Genomic DNA, 25,695 nt, shown 5'->3' on the forward strand with positions numbered 1-25,695 from the left:
ATTTATGGCTTTGATTTTCTAGCAGTTTTAAAGTTCAACATGTTTCATAAAATCTACATTTTATATAAAATATTGTTCATCAATTATTTTCATAAACAAACTTATTTCACTTTTTAAACTTTTACTTCAACAATAATCTTCCAAACTTAAGTCTGTGCTCCCAAGATTCAAATGTTTATGACAGTTTTTTGACATATTTGTGTCCTCTTTGGACCCATGTGTAACTTTTTTTAATTGACGCACAAGGATTAAGACTGTCAAAATACACTTTATTTATTTATTTTTAACGTAAGAGATATAATCATTTAAACTACAGTAAATTGTTACACCCTTTGCATTCAAGTCCATTTTGACCTGAAAGTGAATTGTGGCTTTACACATGAAATTATGCTGTTTTTTTGTTTTGTTTTTTACATGTATTAGTCAGATTTGTCTCAAATGACTTCTGTAAAATACATTTAGCCTCTTTCCTACACACACACACACACACACACACACACACACACACACACACACACACTTTTACCTTCCCACTTGTTTATAAACAAGCTCACACATGAACACAGTAAGTCTGAAATTGAAATAAAATGACAAATGTCTTAATGTGTTTGTAGAGCAAAAGTTCACAGACCAAATAGTCTAAACTAAAAAGGAGAGGGTTTGGAAAATAAAAAGTCGAAATTTCACTCTGCTGCCAAAAACTGATGAACAAAAAGTTGATTCAAGCTGTTTATCATCATTTTTTCATATGAAAGTAAAAGCTTATATATATATTTTGTTTGAAAACATTTCAGAGTAATACTGATGTTTTGTCACAAAAAGTAAATGTAGATTTCATAAATTTAGACAGTTTTGAGCAGTCATGAGTTTAAATCCATTGAAGTCAACTGGTAATTCTCATATTATATGTTCATATAAATTTCATCTGATGATATATTCAAATAAAATCTCTCATAAATATTGATAAAAATATATCTTTTCTTGCATCACAGTTTTTTTTGCTGTAGATCTTAAAAAAAAATCTGAAATTTCAAAGAATTTCTCAATTTTTCTAAATAATAAAAAGGGTAATAGCATGGTAAAAACATGGTAACATTCAAAACTTTAGTGCATTTACTCGATGAGAAGTTACTGATTAGATACAATATGGTTTTAGTTGAGAAATATTAAGTTATGACTGTTTTATGATCTCATGTATAGTTTTTAATGCATTCGGAGGGTTATTCAGTCAACACGACTCTTTACTTTCTTAAATGTTCCTGGTCGGATTCAATCCATTTCAAAGTTCATCTTCTTTCATCAAAGTTCCTCAGGAACGTCTCTTATTTTTCACTCACCTGTCAGACCGAGACTCTTTTCACCATCCAGTTAATTCCTGAAGGTGAAAATCGAGTCCCATCCTACATTTAGTCTCACCGAAAATCCAGTTTCACCTGAAAATATGATTATGAAAGTCAAATGAGTAAAAGCAGACTGAAGAACGACGCAGAGGCTCGGATAAAGATAGAACTTTTGTTTATTAGTGGCTATAGATAATGCTATTGGACCATAATCATAAAAAAAAAAAAAAAAAAAGAAAAAAAAAGATAAAACAAGAAAGGCTACATCTCTGGTCAGCAGTGGGTTAACATCAGCATCGATTAGCGCAGAATGAAGTGCATCAAGTTATACAGGGAACAGAAATGAGAAGCGGGAACAGAACAAACCCGTCACAACGTCTCCATGCGACAGAACGAGACGTCACCGCACGAATGGAGTTGAACGCGCTCAATACATCATCACGGCTGCGCGGAAATAGCGTCGATCGCTGCTTTACAGGGCACTTCGTCTGTGGAAAGATACGAGAGCGATTCCTTTAGGATTCATACATTCTGATCCTGAGTTCATCATGGCATTCTCGGTCTGTGCTATTGAGAAAAGCAGACGATATACTACGACAAGAGTTCTGGGTAAAGCTCCCAACACGACACCGAACACCGGAGCTGGAGAAGCCGGTACGTGACACGACGAAAACACGCCAGCTTGATTCAAGCAAAATGTTCAGATTGAGACATCCAGTCGGGCGCGTTACAAACCAGTTCCTCGCGCTTCGTTTTTAACAAAAATAGACCCGCCTCGCGATTCGCTTTGATATCGTCTTATAAAAAACATCCTGTGGGCGTATTTACAAGGGTCACATGTGACATTCTGAAGGTTTACAAAGATTCCCTTCCGTCGAGACGGACGCTACGCTGTCGCCGGGGATTGTGGGAAGTGTGGGAAGAGAGAGGGAGAGAGTCAAGGAAAGGAAGAGGAAACGATGGAAACTTATTTCTGCCACGGAATAAAAAAATAAAACTTTTTTCCTCACAATTGCGAGTTTATTTCTTGCAAGTTTCTATAAATTCTAAAATCTCGCAATTCTGTTTTTTTCTTTTCACCATGGAATGAAAAAAATAAAGGTAATTGCAAATTTTTCCTGCAATTCAGAATTGTGAAATATAAACTCAAAATTCTGAGAACAGTTTTACATTTAAAACATTTTGTTTCAAAATTCTGTGAAAAAAGCCAGACTTGTGAAATGTAAACTTTTTGAAAATATAGATTGTTTTTCCTCGCAATTCAGCGCGATATAACCTCTGAACTGTGAGTTAAAAATTTAAAAATACCTTTTTAATTTCCTTTTTCCATGTCGGAAGCAAAAGAAATCTGAATTGTGAAATGTAAACTCAGAATTCAGAGATGTAAACTCACAATAATGAGTTTATAACTTCAAATAGAAGGTAAATGTTATTTTAATTTCACAATTCAGACTATTTCCTCACAATTGCAAGTTTATATCTTTTCTCTGAGTTCTAAGATCTCGCAATTCTGTTTTTTTTCTTTTAACTATGGAATAAAAAAATAAAAAAGGTAATTGCGGCTTTATCTCACACTCATTTTTTCCCGAAATTCAGAATTGTGAGATATAAACTCGTAATTCTGAGGACAGTCTGAATTTTAAAAATAACATTTTTTAAAATTCTGTGAAAAAAGAAGAAGCCAGAATTGCAAGATGTTTTATCTGACAATTTTGAATTTATTTTTTCCTTGCAATTGTGAGAAAAAAAGTCAGAATTGTGAAAAAAAATGCCTATTTAATTCTCTTTTTCCATGTTGGAAGAAAAAGAAGTATAAATTGTGAAGTGTAAACTCAGAATTACGAGATGTAAACTCAAACAATAACGAGTTTATAACTTGCAAATGAAAGATATAAACTTGCAATTGTGAGAAAAGGTCAGAATTGTAAGATTAAAAAGTCTTATTTTTGTATTCTGTGGCAGAAACAAGCTTCCATCAGAAACAGAAGGAAGTAAAAAGAGAAAGGACAGGAAAATCAAGACAAACAACAGGCAAAACTCCCGTCCTCCCGTCTGTGTGTTAGTGTTGTTTAGAAATGTTAGCACTAGTAAACGCTGGCCAGATCTGTGTGGTCATGTGGTGCGGGACGTTGTGCTGTGAATTTCCCACATCCATACGGGATCTGATGACACGTGCTTCCTGTGTGTGGTTCTTCTGAAGACGTCACTTACACCGACGACTGATCCCACACCTGCTGGACACACAAACACAGATTTGAACAGACTTTTTTTAGCAAGAAAGTCTTTTTTTGTAAAAACGTCCACCTTCAGCTCTGTGTGAAGATCGCGAACCCTCGCGCATCACGCGGTGTGAAATACTCACTGAGCGAACGCCTCTGTATGGCCACATGATACGCAAACTACATTTCTCGGCTGGATAAAGCAAACCAGCGTCTCGCTAGTAAAGTTGTGTGTGTGTTCAGTAGAGGTGAAACGGTTCTCGGTAAAAAAAACAAACCATACCTTTCTGCACACTCGGTTCGGCACGCACTTGCACCGCAGTTCATCTCATATCTGACGACTATCTATAATATGGTTTGTAGAAAATAAATAAAACAGACAGACAGAGTTAGGCTAATGTATGTTTCTGTCGATGGATACGCATTCTGGCTTCCCCTAAACTTTGTTCAGTGCGAGTGCCGTATGCTCTATATGAGCAGTCATTTACGCCGTCATCACCCGGGTGTTGATAGCGCGCGAGCGCAGGTGAGACCTGAACAGCACATGTTGCTATCTGTATTTAAACTAAACTCATTTAAGCCTTGCCAATTTAAACATTCGAGTGCAAGTCGCGAAAGAGAACTTGCGCGCGCGCTGTGAGAAGATTTATCCGACGCGCGAAAGCGTGTGTACAGCACGCAAATATTGAGGTCTTTTTCAAGTCGTGTGCTTGAACGGACAAATTCACACAAAATTATATCAACATGCCCGTCTTGGTGAGTATCCTAGCAAGCATAGTAGGTTATGTCTTAAGTGAACTTATACACTCGAGAAAGAACGCATGTGTTCAGTATCAGTGTATTGTGTCTTAAAGAGACAGCAGCTCTTGCATTCCTGCTGTCTGAATGTGTTTTTAGTGTTAATCAAACAACAAAAGACAAGGAAATCACTCATTGCTCATGACGGAATAGTAACTTAATAATTAATAATGATTGATCTTTATTTAATTTATACAGTGAAGATTACATGCAATGTTGTTTTACATTTTATCAGCTACTTTATTCAATTTCTGCACCTGAAAACTGGATGAAAAACCTGAAAAGCTTTATTTGTATTTTTGCTTTACTGTATTTATTTGTGCTGTTTGATTATTTGTTCTTATTTTCATTTGACAGTAGTATTTTTCACCTGAACATAGCACATACCGAACCGTACTGAAACCGTGAGCCTAAAACCGTGATACAAACCGAACCGTGAGTAATCTGAACCGTTGCACCCCTAGTGTTCAGTCGTCCTGACCTTGTTAACAGTGTTGATGGGCGTTCGTGCCGATCCCGTGTGCAGTCTCTGACGGGGCTCCTCAAACGCCCGGCCGGGCGACCTCTCCCTGCGCAGGTCCATGACGCGGCCCGGCGAACGGTCCAGCCGAGGGTCCATCATCCTCCCGGGCGACCTCTCCAGCCGGCCCGGCGACTTCTCTCTGTCGAGGGGGCGCGCGGGCGACTTGTCCCGCCGGAACTCTGTGCGAGCCTCGCGGTAGCGGTGGGGCGTCCCGGGCTGGTGGAGTCCCTCCTGTACGGCGGGCATGGCGGCCAGACGCTTGGAGATGTGCTCGTTGTAGGACGGAGGACCGCGCTTGTTTGGGCTGCGGGGAGAGAAACAGTCCAAGTCAGTCCTTCACAGAACTCTACTACGATAACCATATAACTTAATATATCACGGCTATAGAAACAGTACCTGGAGGAAACTATACATGGATACATTGATAAACGGTTTAAAAACACAGAAAACAGTTTACAGTCACCTGACAGACATTCACCAGTGAGAAGAGTTATTAATGTGACACATCCAGAGCTGATAATGAAGCACCCAGTGAACACCATTCATCACGTGCGCTACTAAACCGGTTCACATCACAGGACTACTTACCAAGAAACACGTCTCCTCATCCGCCATATCCATAATATTTCAACATATTTTAAATAACATGATAAATCATGAAGAAGAGCTTCTCAAAACACCTGATATCATGATATAATCAGAGCTGAGGAAGAAAACGTGCCGCATTCATCACAATAAATCTATGAAAAACAATCATATTTAAACATTATGTTTCAGAAAACTTGTAATACACAACCACTGTCTTAATGTACTGTGATCAATCAACTGGGGAAAGTATGGTGATATTTTTATCCTATGCCTTAAAATGATATTACAGTGTTCAGAGCGTCACATTAAAACTAGTCACATGCTCAGTGGTTCAGAATATTCTCTTTAAAAACACTTTATTCATCACTCAGTTCACAGGTAAAAACGTTCATGCTCAGTCACTCCTTTGCACATATAAAGAAAGCGCTTTTCTTCCTGTAAAGAAAAGAGAAACAGTCAGAACCTCTGAACCAATTACAGCCAGACTTCAGGTCACATGGTGTCGTTCACACAGAAGGCGTGTCAGTCAGATGAAGCCGACACATTTAAATCATTATTCACTGATCAGATGTCAAACTGTTTCTCGTGTCTTGTTACTGATCATAAGAGCTGCAGGATTAATGAAAATGAGACCAAAATTTATCAATTTAATTAAATGAAACGATGAACTGCGTGTCTCATTTACACACGTGCAGCTCAGTGTCTCAGAGCGACTCCATCTCTGCATCTGCTAAATTTGAGTTGATTTAACACGCATTTGAAAGCCCAAACAACTTCCAGATTTGTAAAGATAATCATATGTAAATCTGCTGTCAACAAAAGAGAAGCTTTAAGATCTCCCTGCAGTTTCCCGCCAAAATAAAAGCTCTATGGTTTAACATTTGAAAGAATAAATTAAGAAATAAATTAGTATTGTAATTTTACGGTTGTTATTTTCATTTTATTAAATATTTAAGTTTTATTTACAGTACAATGCATTATTACAATATAATATATTTCTTATTTTAATATCATAATTAAAATAATAATAATAATAATAAAGTCATATTTAGTCAAGTTACAATAAGGTCTCATTTGTTAACATTTGCATTAGCTAATATAAACAAACAATGAGCAATATATTTTTTACAGTATTTATTAATCTCATGTGAACTAATGTTAACAAATAAAACCTTACTGTAAATAAAGCACTGCTGGGCAGGAACCTCATCTCTCCATATTTAGTCTTTTTTCCCCCATAAATCATTAATATTGGTCACTCTTCATGTCCGACTGTGAGTTTTGCAAGTATTTAACTAATGAAAGGTATTAAAAGAGCTTGTGACTAAACCTTGTAACTCCATTGGCTTCTCAAACTGTCAGTCAAACCTCTTAACTCCACCCCTCTATTGTGAATGAAGTGCTGCACACAGTTTGGAGCGTCTCTGCTTGTTTGCAATGCAATGGTAAATAAAGAACTGTTTGTTTGAATAATATATATAAATATAAATATATATATATATATATATATATATATATATATATATATATATATATATAAATATATATATATAAATAAATATATATATATATATATATATATATATATATATAAATAAAGGCTAATGACTTATGTATTTTAGGAGTGTCCTAGTCTAGCATTTGGCATCGAGTCATAGCCAATACTGTCTTAAATAGCCTGTGTGAAGCACTTCATCTTTTATAACAAACATTGTAACCCTATTTGAGCTTGATTTTTGTAAAATGTTAACAATATAATGAAACATGCAAGTGTCTGACCATATATGAGGTCGATAGCGGGCAGTAATACTGTATATATACACACATATACACACAAAATATTTATCAGAAATTCATCCAGTGAAATCACATGACAGGAAGCGCCACATGTACTCAAAGCACTGACCTGCGGGTGGAGCCGTTTCTCTGTGGTTCTGCGCTCGATCCCTCTTGGCTCAGATTGCCTTTGCAGCAAATGACACGCAGCTTGTTCTGGTAGGACGAGGCCAGATACACGGCGCCGGACGAGATGGCGGGACCCAGGTAACGTGGGTTGGGAATGTCCAGGTGTGCGTAAGCATGTGGCCTGAACACACACAGCACTCGATTCAGTGTCTCCAACAAACATCAAGAACAAAACCAAAAAATATACTGGGCGGCAGTTTTACCCGAGCGCAGAGTGACTCTGAACCTCGATGACGTCCAGAGAGTTGAAGTACGTGACAAACAGGTACGGCTCTCTGTACGCTGTGGAGAAACACACAGGATATGGTTTCATCCATCAGGAGCTGATGTGATAAAGTGTTTGATATCTCAATAGAGTCGGAGCTCAATGTGAGACTGCTAAAACGGATATTTAACAGAAGTGGAGCATTATTAGAACATTTTTATTCCTTCAGAAATAAAAGAGCACCAATGAATCATTCGCAATAAGACCAGAAACATGAATTAAGACAGTAAATAGAATTAATTTAATTTCATATGAGTGAAAATCTCAGCATCGAACAAGATTGAGAAACAGCACAACTGATGCTGAAAATTCAGCTTTGATCGCAGGAATAAATTACACTTTACAATATATTCACATAGACAACAGCTGTTTGAAATTGTAACAATATTTCACATTTTTAGTGTATTTTTGATTAAATAAATGCAGTCTTGGTGAGCAGAAAAGACTTTTTTTCAAAAAAAAACAAAAAAAAAAAAACGTACCGACTCCAAACTTTTGAATGGTAGTGTATATTATATATACACACACATGTAAATATATTACATGTAAATTACATAAATGGACTCATCCCATTATATAAGTATTATAATATATATTATACATAACTTATATATTATGAATATATTTAAATACAGGATTTAATCAATATAATCAAATATTTTAATATATAAAACATTTATATTAATTCAAATAAATTACATATTATATAAATACATTATGTTAAAAATAATATTATATATATATATGTATGAAGAGTTTGGTTCCAAAACGCTATAACTCCATTTTGATTAATTTGAGTAAAAATGTGTTTTCTTTACCAAGAAAGCAGCAAGATGAAAACCACTATTTTCTGTTTCAAACTTTCACATAGTATCTTTTGGTTATGAAAACATTAAAAATTCAAATCTACATTTTGATTTTAAAAGGTTTATTATAAAAATGAATTATTTTTCCCCCAAAATGCAATTAATCCATCAATATAAAAGTTATTTTTCATATTGAAAATGCACAACAAAGTAAGTTGATTCACATGACAGCCTCTGAACTTTGTCAATACTAATCTTATATACAGGCATTTGACAAAAAATTCAATCAGTCGTCGCTCCCAAAACGAATTCAACGAGTCATCTTGTTAATGTAAATTATGTTTCTGTTTGTCATTACCGATTAAAGAGTATCTGGCGCCACTGCACGGTTAAAATAAACACATTTACAGAGTACACTGGTATTAAAAACGGCTTTTAAAAACTGTTCATGATTCAGTTTTGGGGACCGTGACAGAAGTTTGATGCTGTCGTGGAACAAGCAACAGCCGGCATTTTTCCTCCTCCCGACTCGAGTGCCTCATCTTCTCAATCTCCTCACGTAAATGATTACATTTCGATGACTTGCGTTTCTTCCCCGCCGCAGAAACCACCACAGGTTCATCAATGCCGTCAAAATTATTCATTTTTCTGCTTTTGTTGATCACAAAGTACAAAGCAGGAAAGGAAAACTAGGATGCCGGGTGTATTCAGAGCGCCTCCATTACTGTTTACAGTGTGTGGAATGGTGCGCTGTGATTGGTTGAGCGGATATATCGCGTTCTGCAGAGAAGGGAGACTGGTGTTTGTCGTGTTTTGGAAAGAAAGGGAGAAAACATGACAGAATAACACGGCGGATATCGCATTTTGAGTAAAATTAAAAATTGACTTTTTAATACTGACCAGATACAATACTGATTTTGGCGGAAACTCAATTTTTTTTAAAATGGCTTTTATCGCATTTGGAACCAAACTCTTCATATACATACATATATATATATATATTCATTTCTTTCAGTTGAATTATAGTGTGACTTGTTTGTTGGTGCAAACAGTTTCCCTGTGATTTTTTCTGCTTTTCTGTGTCGCTCTTGGTGTGAACTGGTCTAAACTAAACTACTGACTAATAACTGCTGAATAAAACTGATTCATTTTGATAAAGTTTTACCGAAGGACAGAGGCAGGCGGCTCCATTTGATGTCATCGCTGCGACTCCTGCGGCCGTAGGCGTCCACAAACACTCCAAACTCTACAAGCAACGACACACACTGGTCAAACACAGATTCACAAACACGTCCACCATCTCACACAGTGATCACGTTCACACACGCACCGTGGAAGCAGAGCAGATACTCGACTTTCTGCGGCGCGCTGGACACCTGGATGATGGAGATGGGGAAACTGTGGGAGGAGGCGGCGAACACAGCCGAGGCCAACGTCACGTCGTTCTTATCCAGAAACTCTGAACAAACACACACATCGGGTCAGTTCAACAGCAGCACTGGCGCAGTGGAGTGAAACAGACAGTTGTGTGTCCATCATCTCACCTTCCAGAACGTACTGCTTCATCTCAATCTCATAGAACTTATTGGTGCCGATGATGATGCTGTAACCTGTGAAGTGAATGCAGCTGCAGGGTTCGGACGTCTCGATCTCCTGCGGAGAAGAGCAGCAGATACACACATCAATGGAGGAAGCTAAAGTGCACTTTTATTGCTATTTTAAAGGCTCCTAATGTTGTTTTGGAGTCTCCTAAAACAGGTTTACAAGCATCAAAGGTCAAAAAAACACTTTAATTTTCTCATAATATCCGCTGCAGCATCAGCTCTTTTCTCACAGTGTCTGAAACGCTTCGATCAAGAATTTGGTCTCTCTAAACCCCGCCTTTCTGAGAGCCTGCTCTGCTGTGATTGGTCAGAAAACAAACACTCATTATCATATCTGAATCTCAGCTCTTGATTCACAGTGATACGAACAGTAACGATGGCGTCGGTTTTACCGTATCAATCTCATCAAAGTGGATTTGCTTTGGTCTTCTCCACATAAACAACAAGAACCAAACTCTTTCAGTCTCAGATACAACTACAGTGTTCACCGGCAGCCAATGGGATGGCATTATGCAAATTAGTTACAAACCTACACAGGTTCAAAAGGACGTCAGACTGAATTACTGATGACTCGTTTCAGTTCAGAATCAATTCTTTCTTTCTAAACTCCATTTATCTGATCTGTGAAACTTTGCAGAGCTTTTACATTCACAAACAGCATCATTACACACTACATGAAAGGTCATAACTGGGGCACTTGAAACATGCGTGTCTGTCCTTCATGAAGAGGTTCTTTATACGTCACCTTTCTGATGCAGAACTTGTTGAGCGCGTCGTTGAAGCGCAGGATGGTGATTTTATTGGGCATCGCGGCACAGATACACATGCCAGAGTCAATCTGAAACACACACGCTTCATTCTTCAGTATACTGATAAACCAACAGATGTACACATGTGTACTCATTATCATTAACTAAAACCATTTAAAACATTTCTGTAAATTGAAATAAATCTGAAATAAAATAAAATATTAGATTAAAAACATAAACTAAAATTAGAAATGTTGCCTTGGCAATAAACTGAAATAAGTTTATAATAAATTAAACTAAAATTAATAAATATATAGTAATAAATATAAATATATTTAATAAATATTAAATATTACTATATAACAACTTATAAAAAAATAACAAAAGCACATAAAATGACTAAAAATTAAACTAAACTAAAATTTAAAGTATAAAAAGTAATAAATACATAATAAATATAAAGTAATTCAAAACATAATAGTACATAAATAATACTAAAATAACACTAAACAATCAATTTCACAGGCGTGTTTTAATTAGCTGAAATAAAATAAAATATAAATATTAGATGAAAAACGTAAAACAATATGAAACTTAGAAATATTGCCTTGGCAATAAACTGATATAAGTTTAAGCTGAACTAAATTAAAACAAATAAAACAAATTAAAACTAAATATCATTATTAATTTAATAATGACAGATTAAACTAAAATTGAAAATATAAAAACAAAAGCTAATTCAAAACAAAAAACAATTGTATATAAATAATACTAAAATAACATAATTTTGGTCACAGGTGTTTTTGTTCATTGAAAAAAAGCTGAAATAAAATATAAATATTAAATGAAAAACGTACAAAATTAGAAATGTTTTGCCAACTAATAGAAGATGAAATTAAAGTACTAAAATTGCTAATGAAATAAAATTGTAACTTAGATTAAAGCGTAAAAGTGAAATCTCATTGATCCTACTGTATCTAGATGAAGGATCTGTGGATGTAGGAAATAATCTTCCAGGTTCAATACAACTTAAAGTCAATGTGAAACTGTTCACAACCCATTTTACTTCAAAAATGAGAGTAACTTAAAATATTCAAAACATTTACATTCATACATATGGAAGATTCTTTTAACAGGACAGTGTAACAGCATTATAGACAACTACAACTAAATATAACTGGGGCATCAAACACATGACATGCTGTGGGCAGTCGATGGGTCACAGGGGTCGTGTGAATGCTTCACCTTTCCAGAAGCAAAGAGATGGCAGCCCTTCACCGCCTCAAAGATGTAGGGACTGAGATCAGGCTGCGCCGGCAGATGAGACTGAGCCAGAGACTGTTTCACCCGCTTAATGTCCACCAGACACAGAGCGCGCTCCTCACCTGCACACACACACTTCATGTTCAGGAATATGACCCATCATATTGGATGAGAACAAACCTTGAAATGAACTGGGCAGAATAACAACACTATTGTCTTCTGTAGAGCTGCTTACAGCTGAAGTGAGTTTGCTTCATAACTAATGAACTTTGCAACAATAATTATTTTCTTGTTCATTACAGTCAAGCTGCTTTGAAACAGTGTGTGTGCTGAAATTATCATTGGACAGAATAAAAATGGCTCTTTGTTATTATTTTTTTTTACCATTGAAGGGTTAGTTCACCCAAAAATTCTGTCATTAATTACTCACCCTCATATTGTTTCACACCCGTAAGACCTTCGTTCATCTTCAGAACACAAATTAAGATATTTTTGATGAAATCTGAGAGGTTTATGACTCGTCCATAGACAGCAATATAATCAACACTTTCAAGGTCCAGAAAGGTACTAAAGACATCGTTAAAACAGTCATGTGACTGCAGTGGTTCAACCTTAATGTTATGAAGAGATGAGAATACTTTTTGTGCTCAAAAAAACAAAATATCGACTTTATTCAGCAATATCTAGTGATGGGCGATTTCAAAACACTGCTTCATGAAGCTTTACGAATCTTGTTTCGAATCAGTGGTTCAGAGCGTGTATCAAACTGCCAAAGTCACGCCCCCCCCCCAGTGGTGAACCATTGAAATTTCGAAACACTTATGACGTAATGAAGCCTCGTTTACTGAAATCACATGACTTTGGCAGTTTGATACGCGTTCTGAACCACTGATTCGAAACAAAAGATTTGTAAAGCTTCATGAAGCAGTGTTTTGAAATCACCCATCACTAGATATTTTTGAATAAAGTCGTTATTTTGTTTTTTTGGCGCACAAAAAGTATTCTCGTCGCTTCATAACATTAAGGTTGAACCACTGCAGTCACATGACTGTTTTAAATATGTCTTTAGTAGCTTTCTGGGCATTTGAAAGTGTTAATTATCTTGCTGTCAATGGAGACCTTAGGATTTCATCAAAAATATCCTAATTTGTGTTCTGAAGATGAACGAAGGTCTTACGGGTGTGGAACGACATGAGGGTGAGTAATTAATGACAGAATTTAAATTTTTGGGTGAACTAACCCTTTAACCTGTAATAATTCAGCCATTACAGCACATAAATGTGAATGAGCACTGACCGGTGATCATGAGCAGTTTGTCGAGCTCTTTCAGTATCTGTATCTGGAACACCGAGTCGAGTCCCGGGATGTGTGTGAGCGAGTTCTTGATGACGTTCAGGGCATACAGACCCTCCTCTGAGCCCACCAGCACGATCTGAAACACACACACACACGGTCACAGATCAGATCCGTCAGGACGCATGAGCTCGTTGTTCTGCTGGCACCGTTTTTCTCACAGCTTTTACATGAGTACTGCAGTTCAAAACACAAATATCACTGCCACACCTCCTGACCAATGAATTTCTCTGTCATTGATTTCATCAACCACATACACATTATTCAACATTGTTAAAATGTGCTACAACATTAATTAATCAACATGTATAGGTGGTGGGTTTTTTTTTCTTATGCATTTACTTTTTATTTTTATTATTTTATTTAAAAATATTGATTAATGTATAGGTAGTGGGTTTATTAACAATTATTCAACATTGCTATATATATTTATACACACATATATACATTCACACACAGTGCTGAGTAGACTACTTACAAATTGTAGTCCATTACTGCATGCAAATTACATGATGAAAATTGCAGTTAGTAACGTAATTATTACATTACAGATTATAGGTAACGTAATCTGAGCACTTTTAGATCTAACGTGTTTACCACAATCATTTGAATAGGATAATCTTGTACCATATTAAGGTAAAAATTATGTATGTAACAACATGAAGTATATTAAACATTACGTCAGGTTTTGAAAAGGTAATAAGTAAAATAGTAGTAATAATAATAAATGAAAGTAATAATTAGTTAAAAAATTAAAATAAATACTTTTGTATTTATTTATTTATTTATGAAAATAAATCATTTTGTTTCATTTTTTGTAAATAAAACAAAAAATGTAATATTTGTTTATGCTGTGTGACCTCTCGATTTTCTGAGTAAATATATCGCATTATAAAATTATATACATACATAAATATATATATGAATAAGGAAGTATCAGTGAATTATGAATAATTTACTGCCATTTTGCCTCTATATATATATATATTCTCCGTTTAATTTTTTTTTTTTTTTTTTATTCACAATGTTGAATTATGTGTAGGTGGTGGGTTTATTTAAATTATTGATTATTTTTTCTTTTATACATTTTTTTTAGGCTTGGGCATCACAATGCTATGATGACACGGGTATACTGTACAACTCTAGAATCTCTTAATAACATGATCATTATTAGTCAAACGCTCCGTCGAATGTCTAGTGCTGCTGTACCTGGTCCGTCAGGGGTAAAGTACAGTTTATATCCAGCCGATCGTCTCCCTCCAGCTTCAGCAGAGAGTTTCCCAGCAGCTTCTGTACAGAGAAAGAAAGAGAGACAGAGATGGAAGATGAAAACACCACAGTCACACTGTTCACTGAGTAAAGGAATGCTGGAGCCAAGCGCACGTGTTCGAGACAGACTGAGAGCGTTCAGGATCAGCCAGTGTTTCCTACTGAAGTGTGTTTCAGACGTGAACAAAAGTAAATACTGTGAATTTATTTCATAAATATTGATGTATATCATCTCAAATGATGCGTCACGTCTCACTGCTTCTACAGTGCTGCACTTTAAAACATAAATGTCATTCCCACACGTCCTGACCAATGATTTCCCTGTTATCTTTTATAGAAATATCATTCTTTACTTCACACACCATCAACACATTATTCAACATGGTTTAAAATTTATTACAACAACATTAAATATTCAACATGTAGAGGTGCTGAATTTATTTTTATTACTTTTTTTAATGTTGAATTATGTATAGGTGGTGGGTTTATTATTATTATTTATTTATTTATTTTTTACAATTATTCAACATTGCTAAAATAAACAATCTACCTATACATCACTCAACATCATTCAAAATATAGTAATAAATATAAAAATAAACAAAATAATAATAATTTAAATAGTTTTTTTTCTTCATGTTACCATCTCTATAGAATAAATCCTGGATACAGATGTGAACAAAAGTACATAAATTCCTAATTTATTTCATAAATATTAATACATCATGTCTCAAATGTCGTGCACTGAATGAATGAGCACTTCAACTTGCAGTGTGAATGAATCCATTAAGAGATTCATTTAAAATGAACTGACTCATAAGAATCATTTGTTAGTGAATCAGACTGCACCGCTCGTGCTGCATGTGTGTTGATGTGAGAACGTCACAATGTCAAGACTGTTGTTGTTTCTCAAGAGCACCGTCTGCAAGCTCACAACTGCAGGAAACACTGGAGTCTGCGGATGATGTACAGCGACATTCATTCAGTTTCCTGAAGCGCAGAGATGAGAACGTGACCTGACGGTCTGATGATGCAAGCAACACGGCCACCAGACAGAGGGGCATGCTGGGAAACACACACGTGTGTGTGTGTGTGAGCTTCCCTCAAACATGTGATTACCTGAACCAGCGGCGAGAGAGTCTTCTGACGTTTAACACCGGCCTACAGCGTTCAGAACACAATCACACTCACAGCGTTAGACAATAGAAATAAATAAATAAAAATTAATGTCTGTCAATGTTAGATTTGATCGATCTTTTCTTGGTTTTCAGTTCATGTGTTTTTGTATTCACTGTCATTATTCTGCTCATAAATATTGCGGATGAGCAAAAAACTGACAGAACGTGACTGAAACAGATGAATATGATAGTGAACGCTGACAAAATAATCCTTAAGACAGACTTGTGACAGTATCCAGTGTTGTTCCTGTTGACTAAAATGATTAAAAATCATTTTTTGTTAATTGAAATATAGCTTAAAAATAAAAAGCCATGAGAAACTAAAGTCTACAGGGTTTAAAGAAGGCAGAGCCCTTCGATGTCTCTGAAAACTGTGTCTGTCAAACAATTTCATGAGGTCAGACTGAAGCGAATACAGGAGTAATCATCATTCTGAAGGAAATATCCACTCACCGCGTCCGCTTCGGTTTTCTCCCGGGATCCTCTGCTGCCGGCGACCACTGACTCCAGAACAGCCACCCAGCGCTGCTTATCTGGGAAACTGGGAGCCATGAAGTACAGAGACTGGCCCGGCCAACACGTGGTGTGAGGATGAGACTCCAGCTTCAGCACGTACGGGATATCTGACACACACACTCACTAGTCAGATAATATTTGAGGACATTTGGCCCTCACAAGTAGAAAACTTTTACTTAAAATCTTTAAAAAGAATTAAAAATGTTGCCTTGGTTTAAGTTGGCCACTAAATGAAATAAATGTAAAACGTTTGCAGGGCTCGGCAATAAGGACTGCCTGATGGCCCGGGGCCAGTGTGAACGACGCTCGGGACAGTAGACGGAACGGTCACTTGCCCGATCGGTGCCAGTGCTGTAGGGCGTGCGTTATATATCGTCTATGATATCGTAATTGTTGATTTAACGATCTGACATTATAGAGTATGTCCCTCGCCTTACAAAAACCAAACAAAAACATTGAGTGCACGCATGCACTACGTGACGTAGTCTAGTAGATTAGACTAGTGCGCATGCATATTTAGAGTGCATGATTTCACTGCGTGATTTAGTCTATTAAAATTTATTTAGAATGCCCCCAGAATTCAAAATAAGGGGCAAAAATGCCCCTGTATGTCTTTTATATTTATATAATTTAATATAGTTAACCAATATTACATGAAGAGTGCCATTTTATCCAAATATAAGCATGATCACAAAAGCGATAATGATTTTATACAGCGTACAGTTTAATAAACAAGCAGTTTACATTAAGTGACTTACATTTTAGACACCAAATTGCTTGTTTCGCTCTATTTCACCGATGAAAATAGTTCCAAACAAAGTCCACTTTTGCATCTCTGAGCAACACTTCTTGAATGAATCAGCCATTTGAATGAATCGGTTGAATCTCAATGACTCGCTGCCACCTACTGGCGGGTTTAATTTCACATTTAAAGTATCTTTTCATTTTATAAATAATTTCAAATAACAGTATTTAACGTTTTATATTTCCAACAATTCAAAACATTATTTATGCATCTGTAACTGCTCTTGACTGACTAATTTTAATAAAGTTTAATCTATAGTTATACATTAGATTACAATTTCTGTACCTGAAACAGGTTTATGCCTACAAAAAACATGAAAAGCACTGTTTATTTCATTTATGTTTATTCTGTTGTGTTTATTTGTGCTATTACTTGCAATTTTTTTATTTGTTCCTATTTTATTACTTACTCTTTACTTTGAGTTAAACTAGTAGCTTTTGGTGTCACCTTATAAAAAACAACGAAAACAATAACTTGGCTTATTTTATAGGCCTATTTTCTTTTCTTTTCTTTATTATTTTTTTTTATTGTGGGGCCAGCAGAAAAAATCCTTAGCGTTAAGCCCTGGTTTGTCAAATATGTCAGTATAAAGTCTGAGATCTCAGTGGTTTAGGGAGACAAATAAGTGGCAAAAAAAAAATATTATTATTAAGAAAAGATAAAATACAATTATTATATGAAATATTATATAGAAAAACTTTGCCTTGACAAATAATTGAAATAAGTAAAATAAATAATATATATAATTTAAAAAAAAAAAAATTACATAAAATTACAACAGAAACTCATTTCAAAATGAAAAATAAAAAGCTAATCTAAAATTAATTCTAAATTAAAATTAAATAAAAAAATACTATAATTGTATATAAATAACACTAAAAAAACCCATTAACAACATAATTTTGTTTCTTTTTCGTAAACTGAAAAAAAAAAAGAAAAGAAAAAAAAAAGCTAATATATATATATAAACTTTATAACCTAAACTTATTTTATTTCAGCTGGTTGACAAGAAGTAATAAAGTAAAACTAAAACTAAAACTGAAATAAAAAAATAAAAACTATATAGACATATTCAAAAAAATGACAATAACACACATCAAAGTCTAACGCTCAGGATGTTTCTAACCACATGCATGTGTAGTTATTTTCTCAGAGAGGCTCTGACCTGATTTAGCCGTGTTAATGAGTTCAGAGGCTCCGACGGCTCCATGTACCGTCACCTCACCGTCCGGCAAACACAACTCAAACTCCTCCTGCGGCTTCACTGAGTCTGAAACACACACACACACACGTGTTCAGAACACACACCTAACCAGCCCGGGCCAGTGATCTGACGGAGAGAGCGTCTACCTTCTGATGGCTCGGACTCGTAGATCGATACTTTAGTCCCGTCGAGAACCACATACTTCCTCTCCCAGCCCTGCTGCCCCCTCTTACCATTCCTACAAAAACACACACAGACACTCAATGACTCTTCACACCATCTGCTGGATGTAATACACGCATTAGAAAAAGCTGGGCATTTTATCGTGCGACCATAAGAGTATTTAATGTAATCCACCAAAAACACAAAACAAAAACAGGAAAAGCACTTTCTGAACCGCAGACGCACGGTGCTCGCAATGCCATGATCCTGGGTTCGATTCCCAGCGAGATTAAGTTTTAGTTATTTTAGTACTTCAACTTAAACTAAATAAAAATGAGAAAAGTTTTTTAATATTTTATTTTATTTCAGTTAATGTTATAATGTTTTCTATGGTTTTAGTTTTAGTTAACATCATAACTGAACATAACAGAAATTTTGAAGCTGTTATGTTTATTTTTGAAAATGTTTCTAATAAGTATCTAGTTAAGACAGTTTGGGGTGTGAGTGTGTGCAGTTCACGTTATAGAACAAAACATCAAAGTATCATCAAGTTATGTTTTCCATAGACCTTATTTTACTCATAAACTGAAAACACCCATTATAAAACCCCATAGGAAAATCTCAAGGGAATTAGTCTTCCAGGTTCCAATGAGTCAAATTGACCCGTAACATGATACAAACACACACGATCATCAGGTCCATCATCATAACCCCACCTGGGCTGCTTCATCCAGCCCTCCAGACGCACGTGACCCGACGCCTCTTTGACCTGCAGGGCGGGTGAGCTGGCTTTATCTCGACACAGAGCCTCTGTGAAGTGTGAGGCGAACTCCGCAGGAAGACCGCAGGTCGCGGGCAGACACGGAGAACACTTGGGGTGGCAGAGAGTACGACACTCTGACGGAGAGACGAGATCAGAAGGTAAACAGAGAGATGAGTGATGGGAGCAGATGAGAAAGACAAATATACAAACTGACTCCTACTACTTAAAATCCAAGAATCATTAAAGGTACAAACACGTTCTAAGGGCCGTTCACTCTGAACACGATTTCAAATATTAACGCAAGGAAGTGGAATGAAAAAATACCAAGTCATCAGACATCTTTAACATGAGCACATTTTTAGGTGTTTTAGGTCAGCAACGTTCTGTGTGTGCGAGTGTGTTTGTTTTCTGTAAGTGTGTTTTCTCTCTGTGTTTTTTCTATGAGTGTGCAAGTGTGTGTGTTTGTGTCTGTTTTCTGAGAGTGTGTTTTCTGTGTGTGCATGTGTGTGTTTTCTGTGTGCGAGTGTGTTTTTTCTGTGTGCAGATGTGTGTGTTTTCTGTGAGTGTGTTTTTTCTTTGTGCAGGAGTGGTGTGCGTTTTCTGTGTGTGCAGGTGTGTGTTTTATGTGTTTTCTGTGTGTGCAAGTGTGTTTTCTGTGTAGGTCTGTGTGTTATCTGTGTGTGCAGGTGTGTGTGCTTTCTGTGTGCAGGTGTGTGTGTGTTTTCTGTGAGTGTGTTATTTCTGTGAATGTGTTTTTTCTGTGTGTGCAAGTGTGTTTTCTGTGTGTGCAGGTGTGTGTGTTTTCTGTGTGCAAGTGTGTTTTTTCTGTGTGTGCAAGTGTTTTTTTCTGTGTGTGCAGGTGTGTGTTTTCTGTGTGTGCAAGTGTTTTTCTGTGTGTGCAGGTGTGGTTTTCTGTGTAGGTCTGTGTGTGCAGGTGTGTGTGCTTTCTGTGTGCAGGTGTGTGTGTGTGTTTTCTGTAAGTGTGTTTTCTGTGTGTGCAAGTGTTGTTCTGTGTGTGCAGGTGTGTGTTTTCTGTGTGTGCAAGTGTGTGTTTTCTGTGTGTGCAAGTGTGTTTTCTGTGTGTGCAGGTGTGTGTGTTTTCTGTGTGCAAGTGTTTTTTTCTGTGTGCAGGTGTGTGTGTTTTCTGTGAGTGTGTTTTTTCTGTGTGCGAGTGTGTTTTCTATGTGTGCAAGTGTGTTTTTCTGTGCAGGTGTGTGTGTTATCTGTGTGTGCAGGTGTGTGTGTTTTCTGTGAGTGTGTATTTTCTGTGTGCGAGTGTGTTTTTCTGTGTATGTGTGTCTGTTTTCTGTGTGTGCAGGTGTGTTTTTTCTGTGTGTGTGTTTGTGTCTGTCTTTTGTGTGTGTGTGTGTGTTTGTGTCTGTCTTCTGCTTGTGTGTGTGTGTCTGTCTTCTACTTGTGTGTGTGTGTCTGTCTTCTGCTTGTGTGTGTGTGTGTGTGTGTGTGTCTGTCTTCTGCTTGTGTGTGTGTGTCTGTCTTCTGCTTGTGTGTGTGTGTGTGTGTCTGTCTTCTGCTTGTGTGTGTGTGTGTGTGTGTGTGTGTGTCTGTCTTCTGCTTGTGTGTGTGTGTGTGTGTCTGTCTTCTGCTTGTGTGTGTGTGTGTTCATACCCAGGCACGTTGCAGCTTGTCGGCCGAAGTGAACAGTATCCAGACAGACAGCACATTTTGCCGCCCTCATGTTCAGCCCCACTGTGAAGCGATGAGGGATGTTGTGGTGCATTCGTTCCTTCACACGCCGGCCGTACTCTATACACACACACACACACACACACACACACACACACACACACACACACACACACAGAGAGTGAGACAGTTAGTATGTGTTAGTAATGTCCTCTTGAGTGTGAATGATGTCAGAAATCAACAGCAACGGCCTCATCGACCAGAACAAAACCATATGCAAGACCGTCTTTATCTGAGCAAAACAAGCCAAGAGAGACATCATCGAGAGTGAAGACGGTCACATGCAGGTCCGTGCGCTTCAGCCTCAAGAATAAAAGAAAGATGGAAAAGCAGAAATCTTGAGAGCAAAAAATACTGAGAGATTAAGTGTGTGTGAACTGCACAAATCAAACATGAGAAAGTGTTTGAAAATAAAACTCACACAACTAATGACTAATTTAAAAAAAAATACATATGTAGTTCAAACAGCAATTAAAACTATTTTAACATCTGCCTGTGCAAAACTCATGATGCTACAGTGCCAAGGTGTTGCTATGCAGTTGCTAGGGTGTTGCTATGCAGTTGCTAGGCTGTTCTGCGTTTTTTCATCATCAGATCTGACTCCCATCAACCCTAAACTACATGCATCCGAGCCGATCTCAGAGCGACAGCAAATGATGATGAGTGACAGAAACGGAGATGAAGACAGAAAGACACTTACTTTCGAACGTCACCCTCCTCTTCTCTGAAAGAGCAGAAGAGAAACAGCTCTCAGATTCGACGGAGCAGGACGCAGAAAGAAAGCAAGAGTGCAGGACAGAACAGAAACATGAAGAGAGACAGAACCAGCGAGAGAGAGAACTCGAAATAAAAACTACTGAAATATTCCTCATCTAGAGACGACTGTGATCCTGCGCTCACATACATACACACTTTAGTTGGGACCTGTTGAAACAGGAGTGATGAAGCTGTTTTTTTAAATGATTTGCACTGATGAATCATTCACGTTAAGACCAGACCGACAGAGAATACAATATCTGCAGCTGAAGACTTTATTCTACCAGTATTTTCAGAAACGACCAATCACATAACTGTATTTGGACTTATTTCAGGGTCACGTGACTGTACTGACCCTCCGGCGTGGAGCTCTCTTTGCGACGGGCCGAGGTGGACGGGTTCAGGAGGCTGCTGGGATTGGGCTGCCGCTCCGGAGACTTCACGATGGCTGACATGAGGATCTGCTGACGGGCCGACGCCGGCGTGGACGGAGCCACGTGCTCCTGCGCTTTAAAATGAGCCGCTGAGAGACACAGAGAGAAGATCGTCAGCAACATCAAACTACATGAACAACATCTGAAGGAAACAGCAGGAAATATGTAAGACAGATACTACACAGTGTGATAGCCAACATGAATCTCCACTATATTGTTTGTGATTGCGGCTGCTGGATAAACGCACACAACCTCTGTGTCGCAGTACAAATTCATTTGTGTTGCTGTTTAACAGAAAAACATTGTTGGAGTGAAAGAAAAGACATACTGAATGTCTCACCCTCTTCCCGTAAGGAGCGCAGCTCGATCCTCATCTTCTGCAGCGCCTCCTCCAGCTCCGAGCAGCGCGATCTCTCTTTCTCCAGCGCCGACTTCATGTCGCTGTACTGGAGAGGCATGGCGGGCTGAGACGACACGGCGGTGGCACCGTTAGCAGTGACGCCCACCTCCTCACGACGACGACCGAATATACCCTAAAACACACAGAGCACATGACACGCAACAGCTGACAATCATGTTCACATTATAACCGATAACCAGTATTATTAATCTTTATACAAGGGGGCTGCTGAATGCTTGATTCTGATTGGCTGACCAATGTTCTAAGATATGCAATTGTTTTGCAGTAAATGAACAGCTAAAGTAGGTTTTGACCGCATTACAGTTCCATATCACTTCGCCAAATGATTTCAATTATTTCAAAGGTCCATACAGCCTACAAAGAACACATGATTTCTGAAGGATCATGTGACACTGAAGACTGGAGTAATGATGCTGAAAATTCAGCTTCGATCACAAAAATAAATTACACTTTACTATATATTCACATAGAAAACAGCTGATTTAAATTGGAATAATATTTCAAATTATTTCTGTTTTTACTGAATTTTTGATCAAATAAATGCAGCCTTGGTGAGCAGAAGAGACTTTCAAAAACATTATTTTTTTTTTAAAAATAAATAAAAATTAATTATTCCGTAAAACAGAGAAATGGTTCATTCCAGACTAAATCAAACAAAGATTCACACACACACAGAGAGTCTTAAACACACATCAGACTGTAATGAGATTTTATGAATGAGATGAACTCTGAGACACCCTGAGGAGACGCGCCGCTGTCATGAGCTCATTAACATCCTCCTCTCGTCGCTCACACTTCCTGTCTCTGTCTTTCTCATTTTCAAACTCCTTCTGTCTCTCATACCTTCTTCTTCTTGCTTGGTTGGTCCATCTTGGCCTGCAGGAAGTCGATGAGTTTGGTCTGCTGTGAGATGGTTCCCTCCATTTTCACTTTCTCGTGAGAGTAGACGGCCTGAGGAGAGATGAAGAACATGAAGACAAAGACCAGTTCTTATGTGACATTAATTAACCCTAATGACTGGACAGTGTCACAAAATAAAGATGTACATTATTTTCCCATCAGGATTGCTGGAAAAGGATTAATTTATAGAGAATATGTGCAGAAAGAGAAATTATTAGTAAGTGAGACATTTTAGAGCTCAGAATATACACAGAAATTTCTGTGACTTTACTTGGATTACTTTCTATTGACAAACTGTAAATTTCAACTAAATTCCTTGATATTTTTAGGTTTTCCGTGACTGACTGTGAGTCCACTGATAATATTACAGCTCATCCTTCATGATCGAATCAAATATAATTATAATAATATAATTATGTCAATCTGTTCCACATTATTCATGCCACATATTCAGTTTCACGCAGAAATATGTCACATTGTTAAAGTTGAAGTGCAAACATACTAAACAGTGTTTTTTTTTTTTTTTTTTTTTATAAAAAAAAATGCAGAATGTTTCCTGTGATGGGTAGGGTTAGTGTTAGGGTTAGTGTAGGGGGAGAGAGTGTACAGTTTGTACAGTATAAAAACCATTACATCTATGGAGAGTCCCCGTAAACCACATATACAAGTGTGTGTGTGTGTGTGTGTTGACACCTGGATGTTCTCTAGCTGGTACTCGAGGTCGGTTCTTTCCGTCTTGAGCAGGTCGGTCTGGTCCAGCGCATCCTGCAGCCCCTGCGTCAGTCTGAAGATATGAGTCTTCTGCAGGTCCATCTGCTGCTGCAGTTTCCCTTGCTGACACACACAAACATACAAACACACACATCCATCAGTCCAGAAAAGACCTGGTAGTAATGTGTGATTTAATGACTACATGAATCACTCACAACTTAATAGCGATGTCTTGTGCTAATATGTGTTTGATTTCAGCCATTTTCTCAGTTTTTGAGATGTATTTTACAGACATTGTGATCAAGGGTGTTTTTTTGCAGTGATTTAGATCAGCAGATGGTCCTTCACTGTGGTCTGGAACACAGAGTTTATACTGCAAATCTCAAATATCTGTCTGTTCACCTGATACAGATGTTAACAGCAAGTGTAAACTGAGACATAACAGACTTAAAGTATAACCAGGTGTAAAATGCAATAATAATTAAGTAAACAAATATTTTTTAAAATTATTTTGCATATATACTGCACATAAAATATAAATAAATTATATGTTTTTTCTTGCTTTATCTTAATTGTTTTATTATATTATAATATACAATATATTATATTATAGTGTCTGTAATTATAATTTGAAAACATATAGATTATTTTTTGCATATATACTGCATATATTTTAATATATTTTTAATATAATTTTTAATGATTTTACTTAATTTTGCATATATATTATATTATATTATAGGGTCTGTAAAATAATTTGAGAACATAAGTATTATTTTTGCATATATACTGCATATATTATATGTTTTCAATATTAATATATAACTTTAAAATATTTTTGTATATTATTATTAAATATATACTATATATATATATATATATCTCTATATACACACACACACACACACACACTGAATATACTAAATAAATGTGTGTTTGAAATATATTATATATAATATACAATAATATTATATTATAGTGTATGCAATTATAAATTGAGGATTATTGAGGATTAAATTACTGCATATTTATTGCATATATATTATATGTTTTTAATATGATTTTTAATTTTTAATGATTATATTGATTATATATATATTATAATACAATATTTTATATTATATTATAGGGTCTGTACAATTATAATTTGAGAACATGTATTATTTTTGCATATATTTTAAAAACATATATGCATGTAATATAACTTAATTATTTTGCATATATTTATCATATTATGAAATACAATATTTTATATTGTAAATAAACATTTTTGTATATTATTTTGCATATGCTGCATATATACGTATGTGTGTGTGTGTGTGTGTGTGTGTTTGAAATATTATATATAATGTACAATATTATATAATAGTGTCTGTAATTATAAATTGAGGACACGTAT

At 36.4% G+C, this 25,695-nt stretch overlaps 1 protein-coding gene across 6 annotated transcripts in view; it reads right to left on the reverse strand.

The window, feature by feature from the left end:
* Positions 1-1,498: 1,498 nt before the first annotated feature.
* LOC127512724 (citron rho-interacting kinase-like) overlaps positions 1,499-25,695 on the reverse strand; it is an 81,801-nt gene continuing 57,604 nt past the window's right edge. The window contains exons 29-50 of one of the 6 annotated variants that reach the window (XM_051893918.1): positions 24,279-24,419; positions 23,529-23,636; positions 22,605-22,797; positions 22,186-22,353; positions 21,775-21,798; positions 20,997-21,134; positions 19,324-19,504; positions 18,592-18,683; positions 18,407-18,511; positions 16,374-16,543; positions 15,862-15,903; positions 14,683-14,763; positions 13,417-13,552; positions 12,103-12,242; positions 10,854-10,946; positions 10,049-10,157; positions 9,835-9,963; positions 9,670-9,750; positions 7,637-7,715; positions 7,375-7,554; positions 4,839-5,184; positions 1,499-3,571 (exon numbers count right to left, since the gene is read on the reverse strand). In XM_051893918.1, coding sequence (XP_051749878.1) covers positions 3,548-3,571; positions 4,839-5,184; positions 7,375-7,554; positions 7,637-7,715; positions 9,670-9,750; positions 9,835-9,963; positions 10,049-10,157; positions 10,854-10,946; positions 12,103-12,242; positions 13,417-13,552; positions 14,683-14,763; positions 15,862-15,903; positions 16,374-16,543; positions 18,407-18,511; positions 18,592-18,683; positions 19,324-19,504; positions 20,997-21,134; positions 21,775-21,798; positions 22,186-22,353; positions 22,605-22,797; positions 23,529-23,636; positions 24,279-24,419 — 2,760 coding nt within the window. In that variant the 3' untranslated portion in view covers positions 1,499-3,547. Of the gene's footprint in view, positions 3,575-4,838; positions 5,185-7,374; positions 7,555-7,636; positions 7,716-9,669; positions 9,751-9,834; positions 9,964-10,048; positions 10,158-10,853; positions 10,947-12,102; positions 12,243-13,416; positions 13,553-14,682; positions 14,764-15,861; positions 15,904-16,373; positions 16,544-18,406; positions 18,512-18,591; positions 18,684-19,323; positions 19,505-20,996; positions 21,135-21,774; positions 21,799-22,185; positions 22,354-22,604; positions 22,798-23,528; positions 23,637-24,278; positions 24,420-25,695 lie in introns of all 6 variants that reach the window. The other 5 variants (XM_051893917.1, XM_051893919.1, XM_051893920.1 and 2 more) reach the window with 5 other exon arrangements.

This window comes from Ctenopharyngodon idella, chromosome 5 (genome assembly GCF_019924925.1).
Source record: "Ctenopharyngodon idella isolate HZGC_01 chromosome 5, HZGC01, whole genome shotgun sequence".
Taxonomy (NCBI): Eukaryota; Metazoa; Chordata; class Actinopteri; order Cypriniformes; family Xenocyprididae; genus Ctenopharyngodon; species Ctenopharyngodon idella.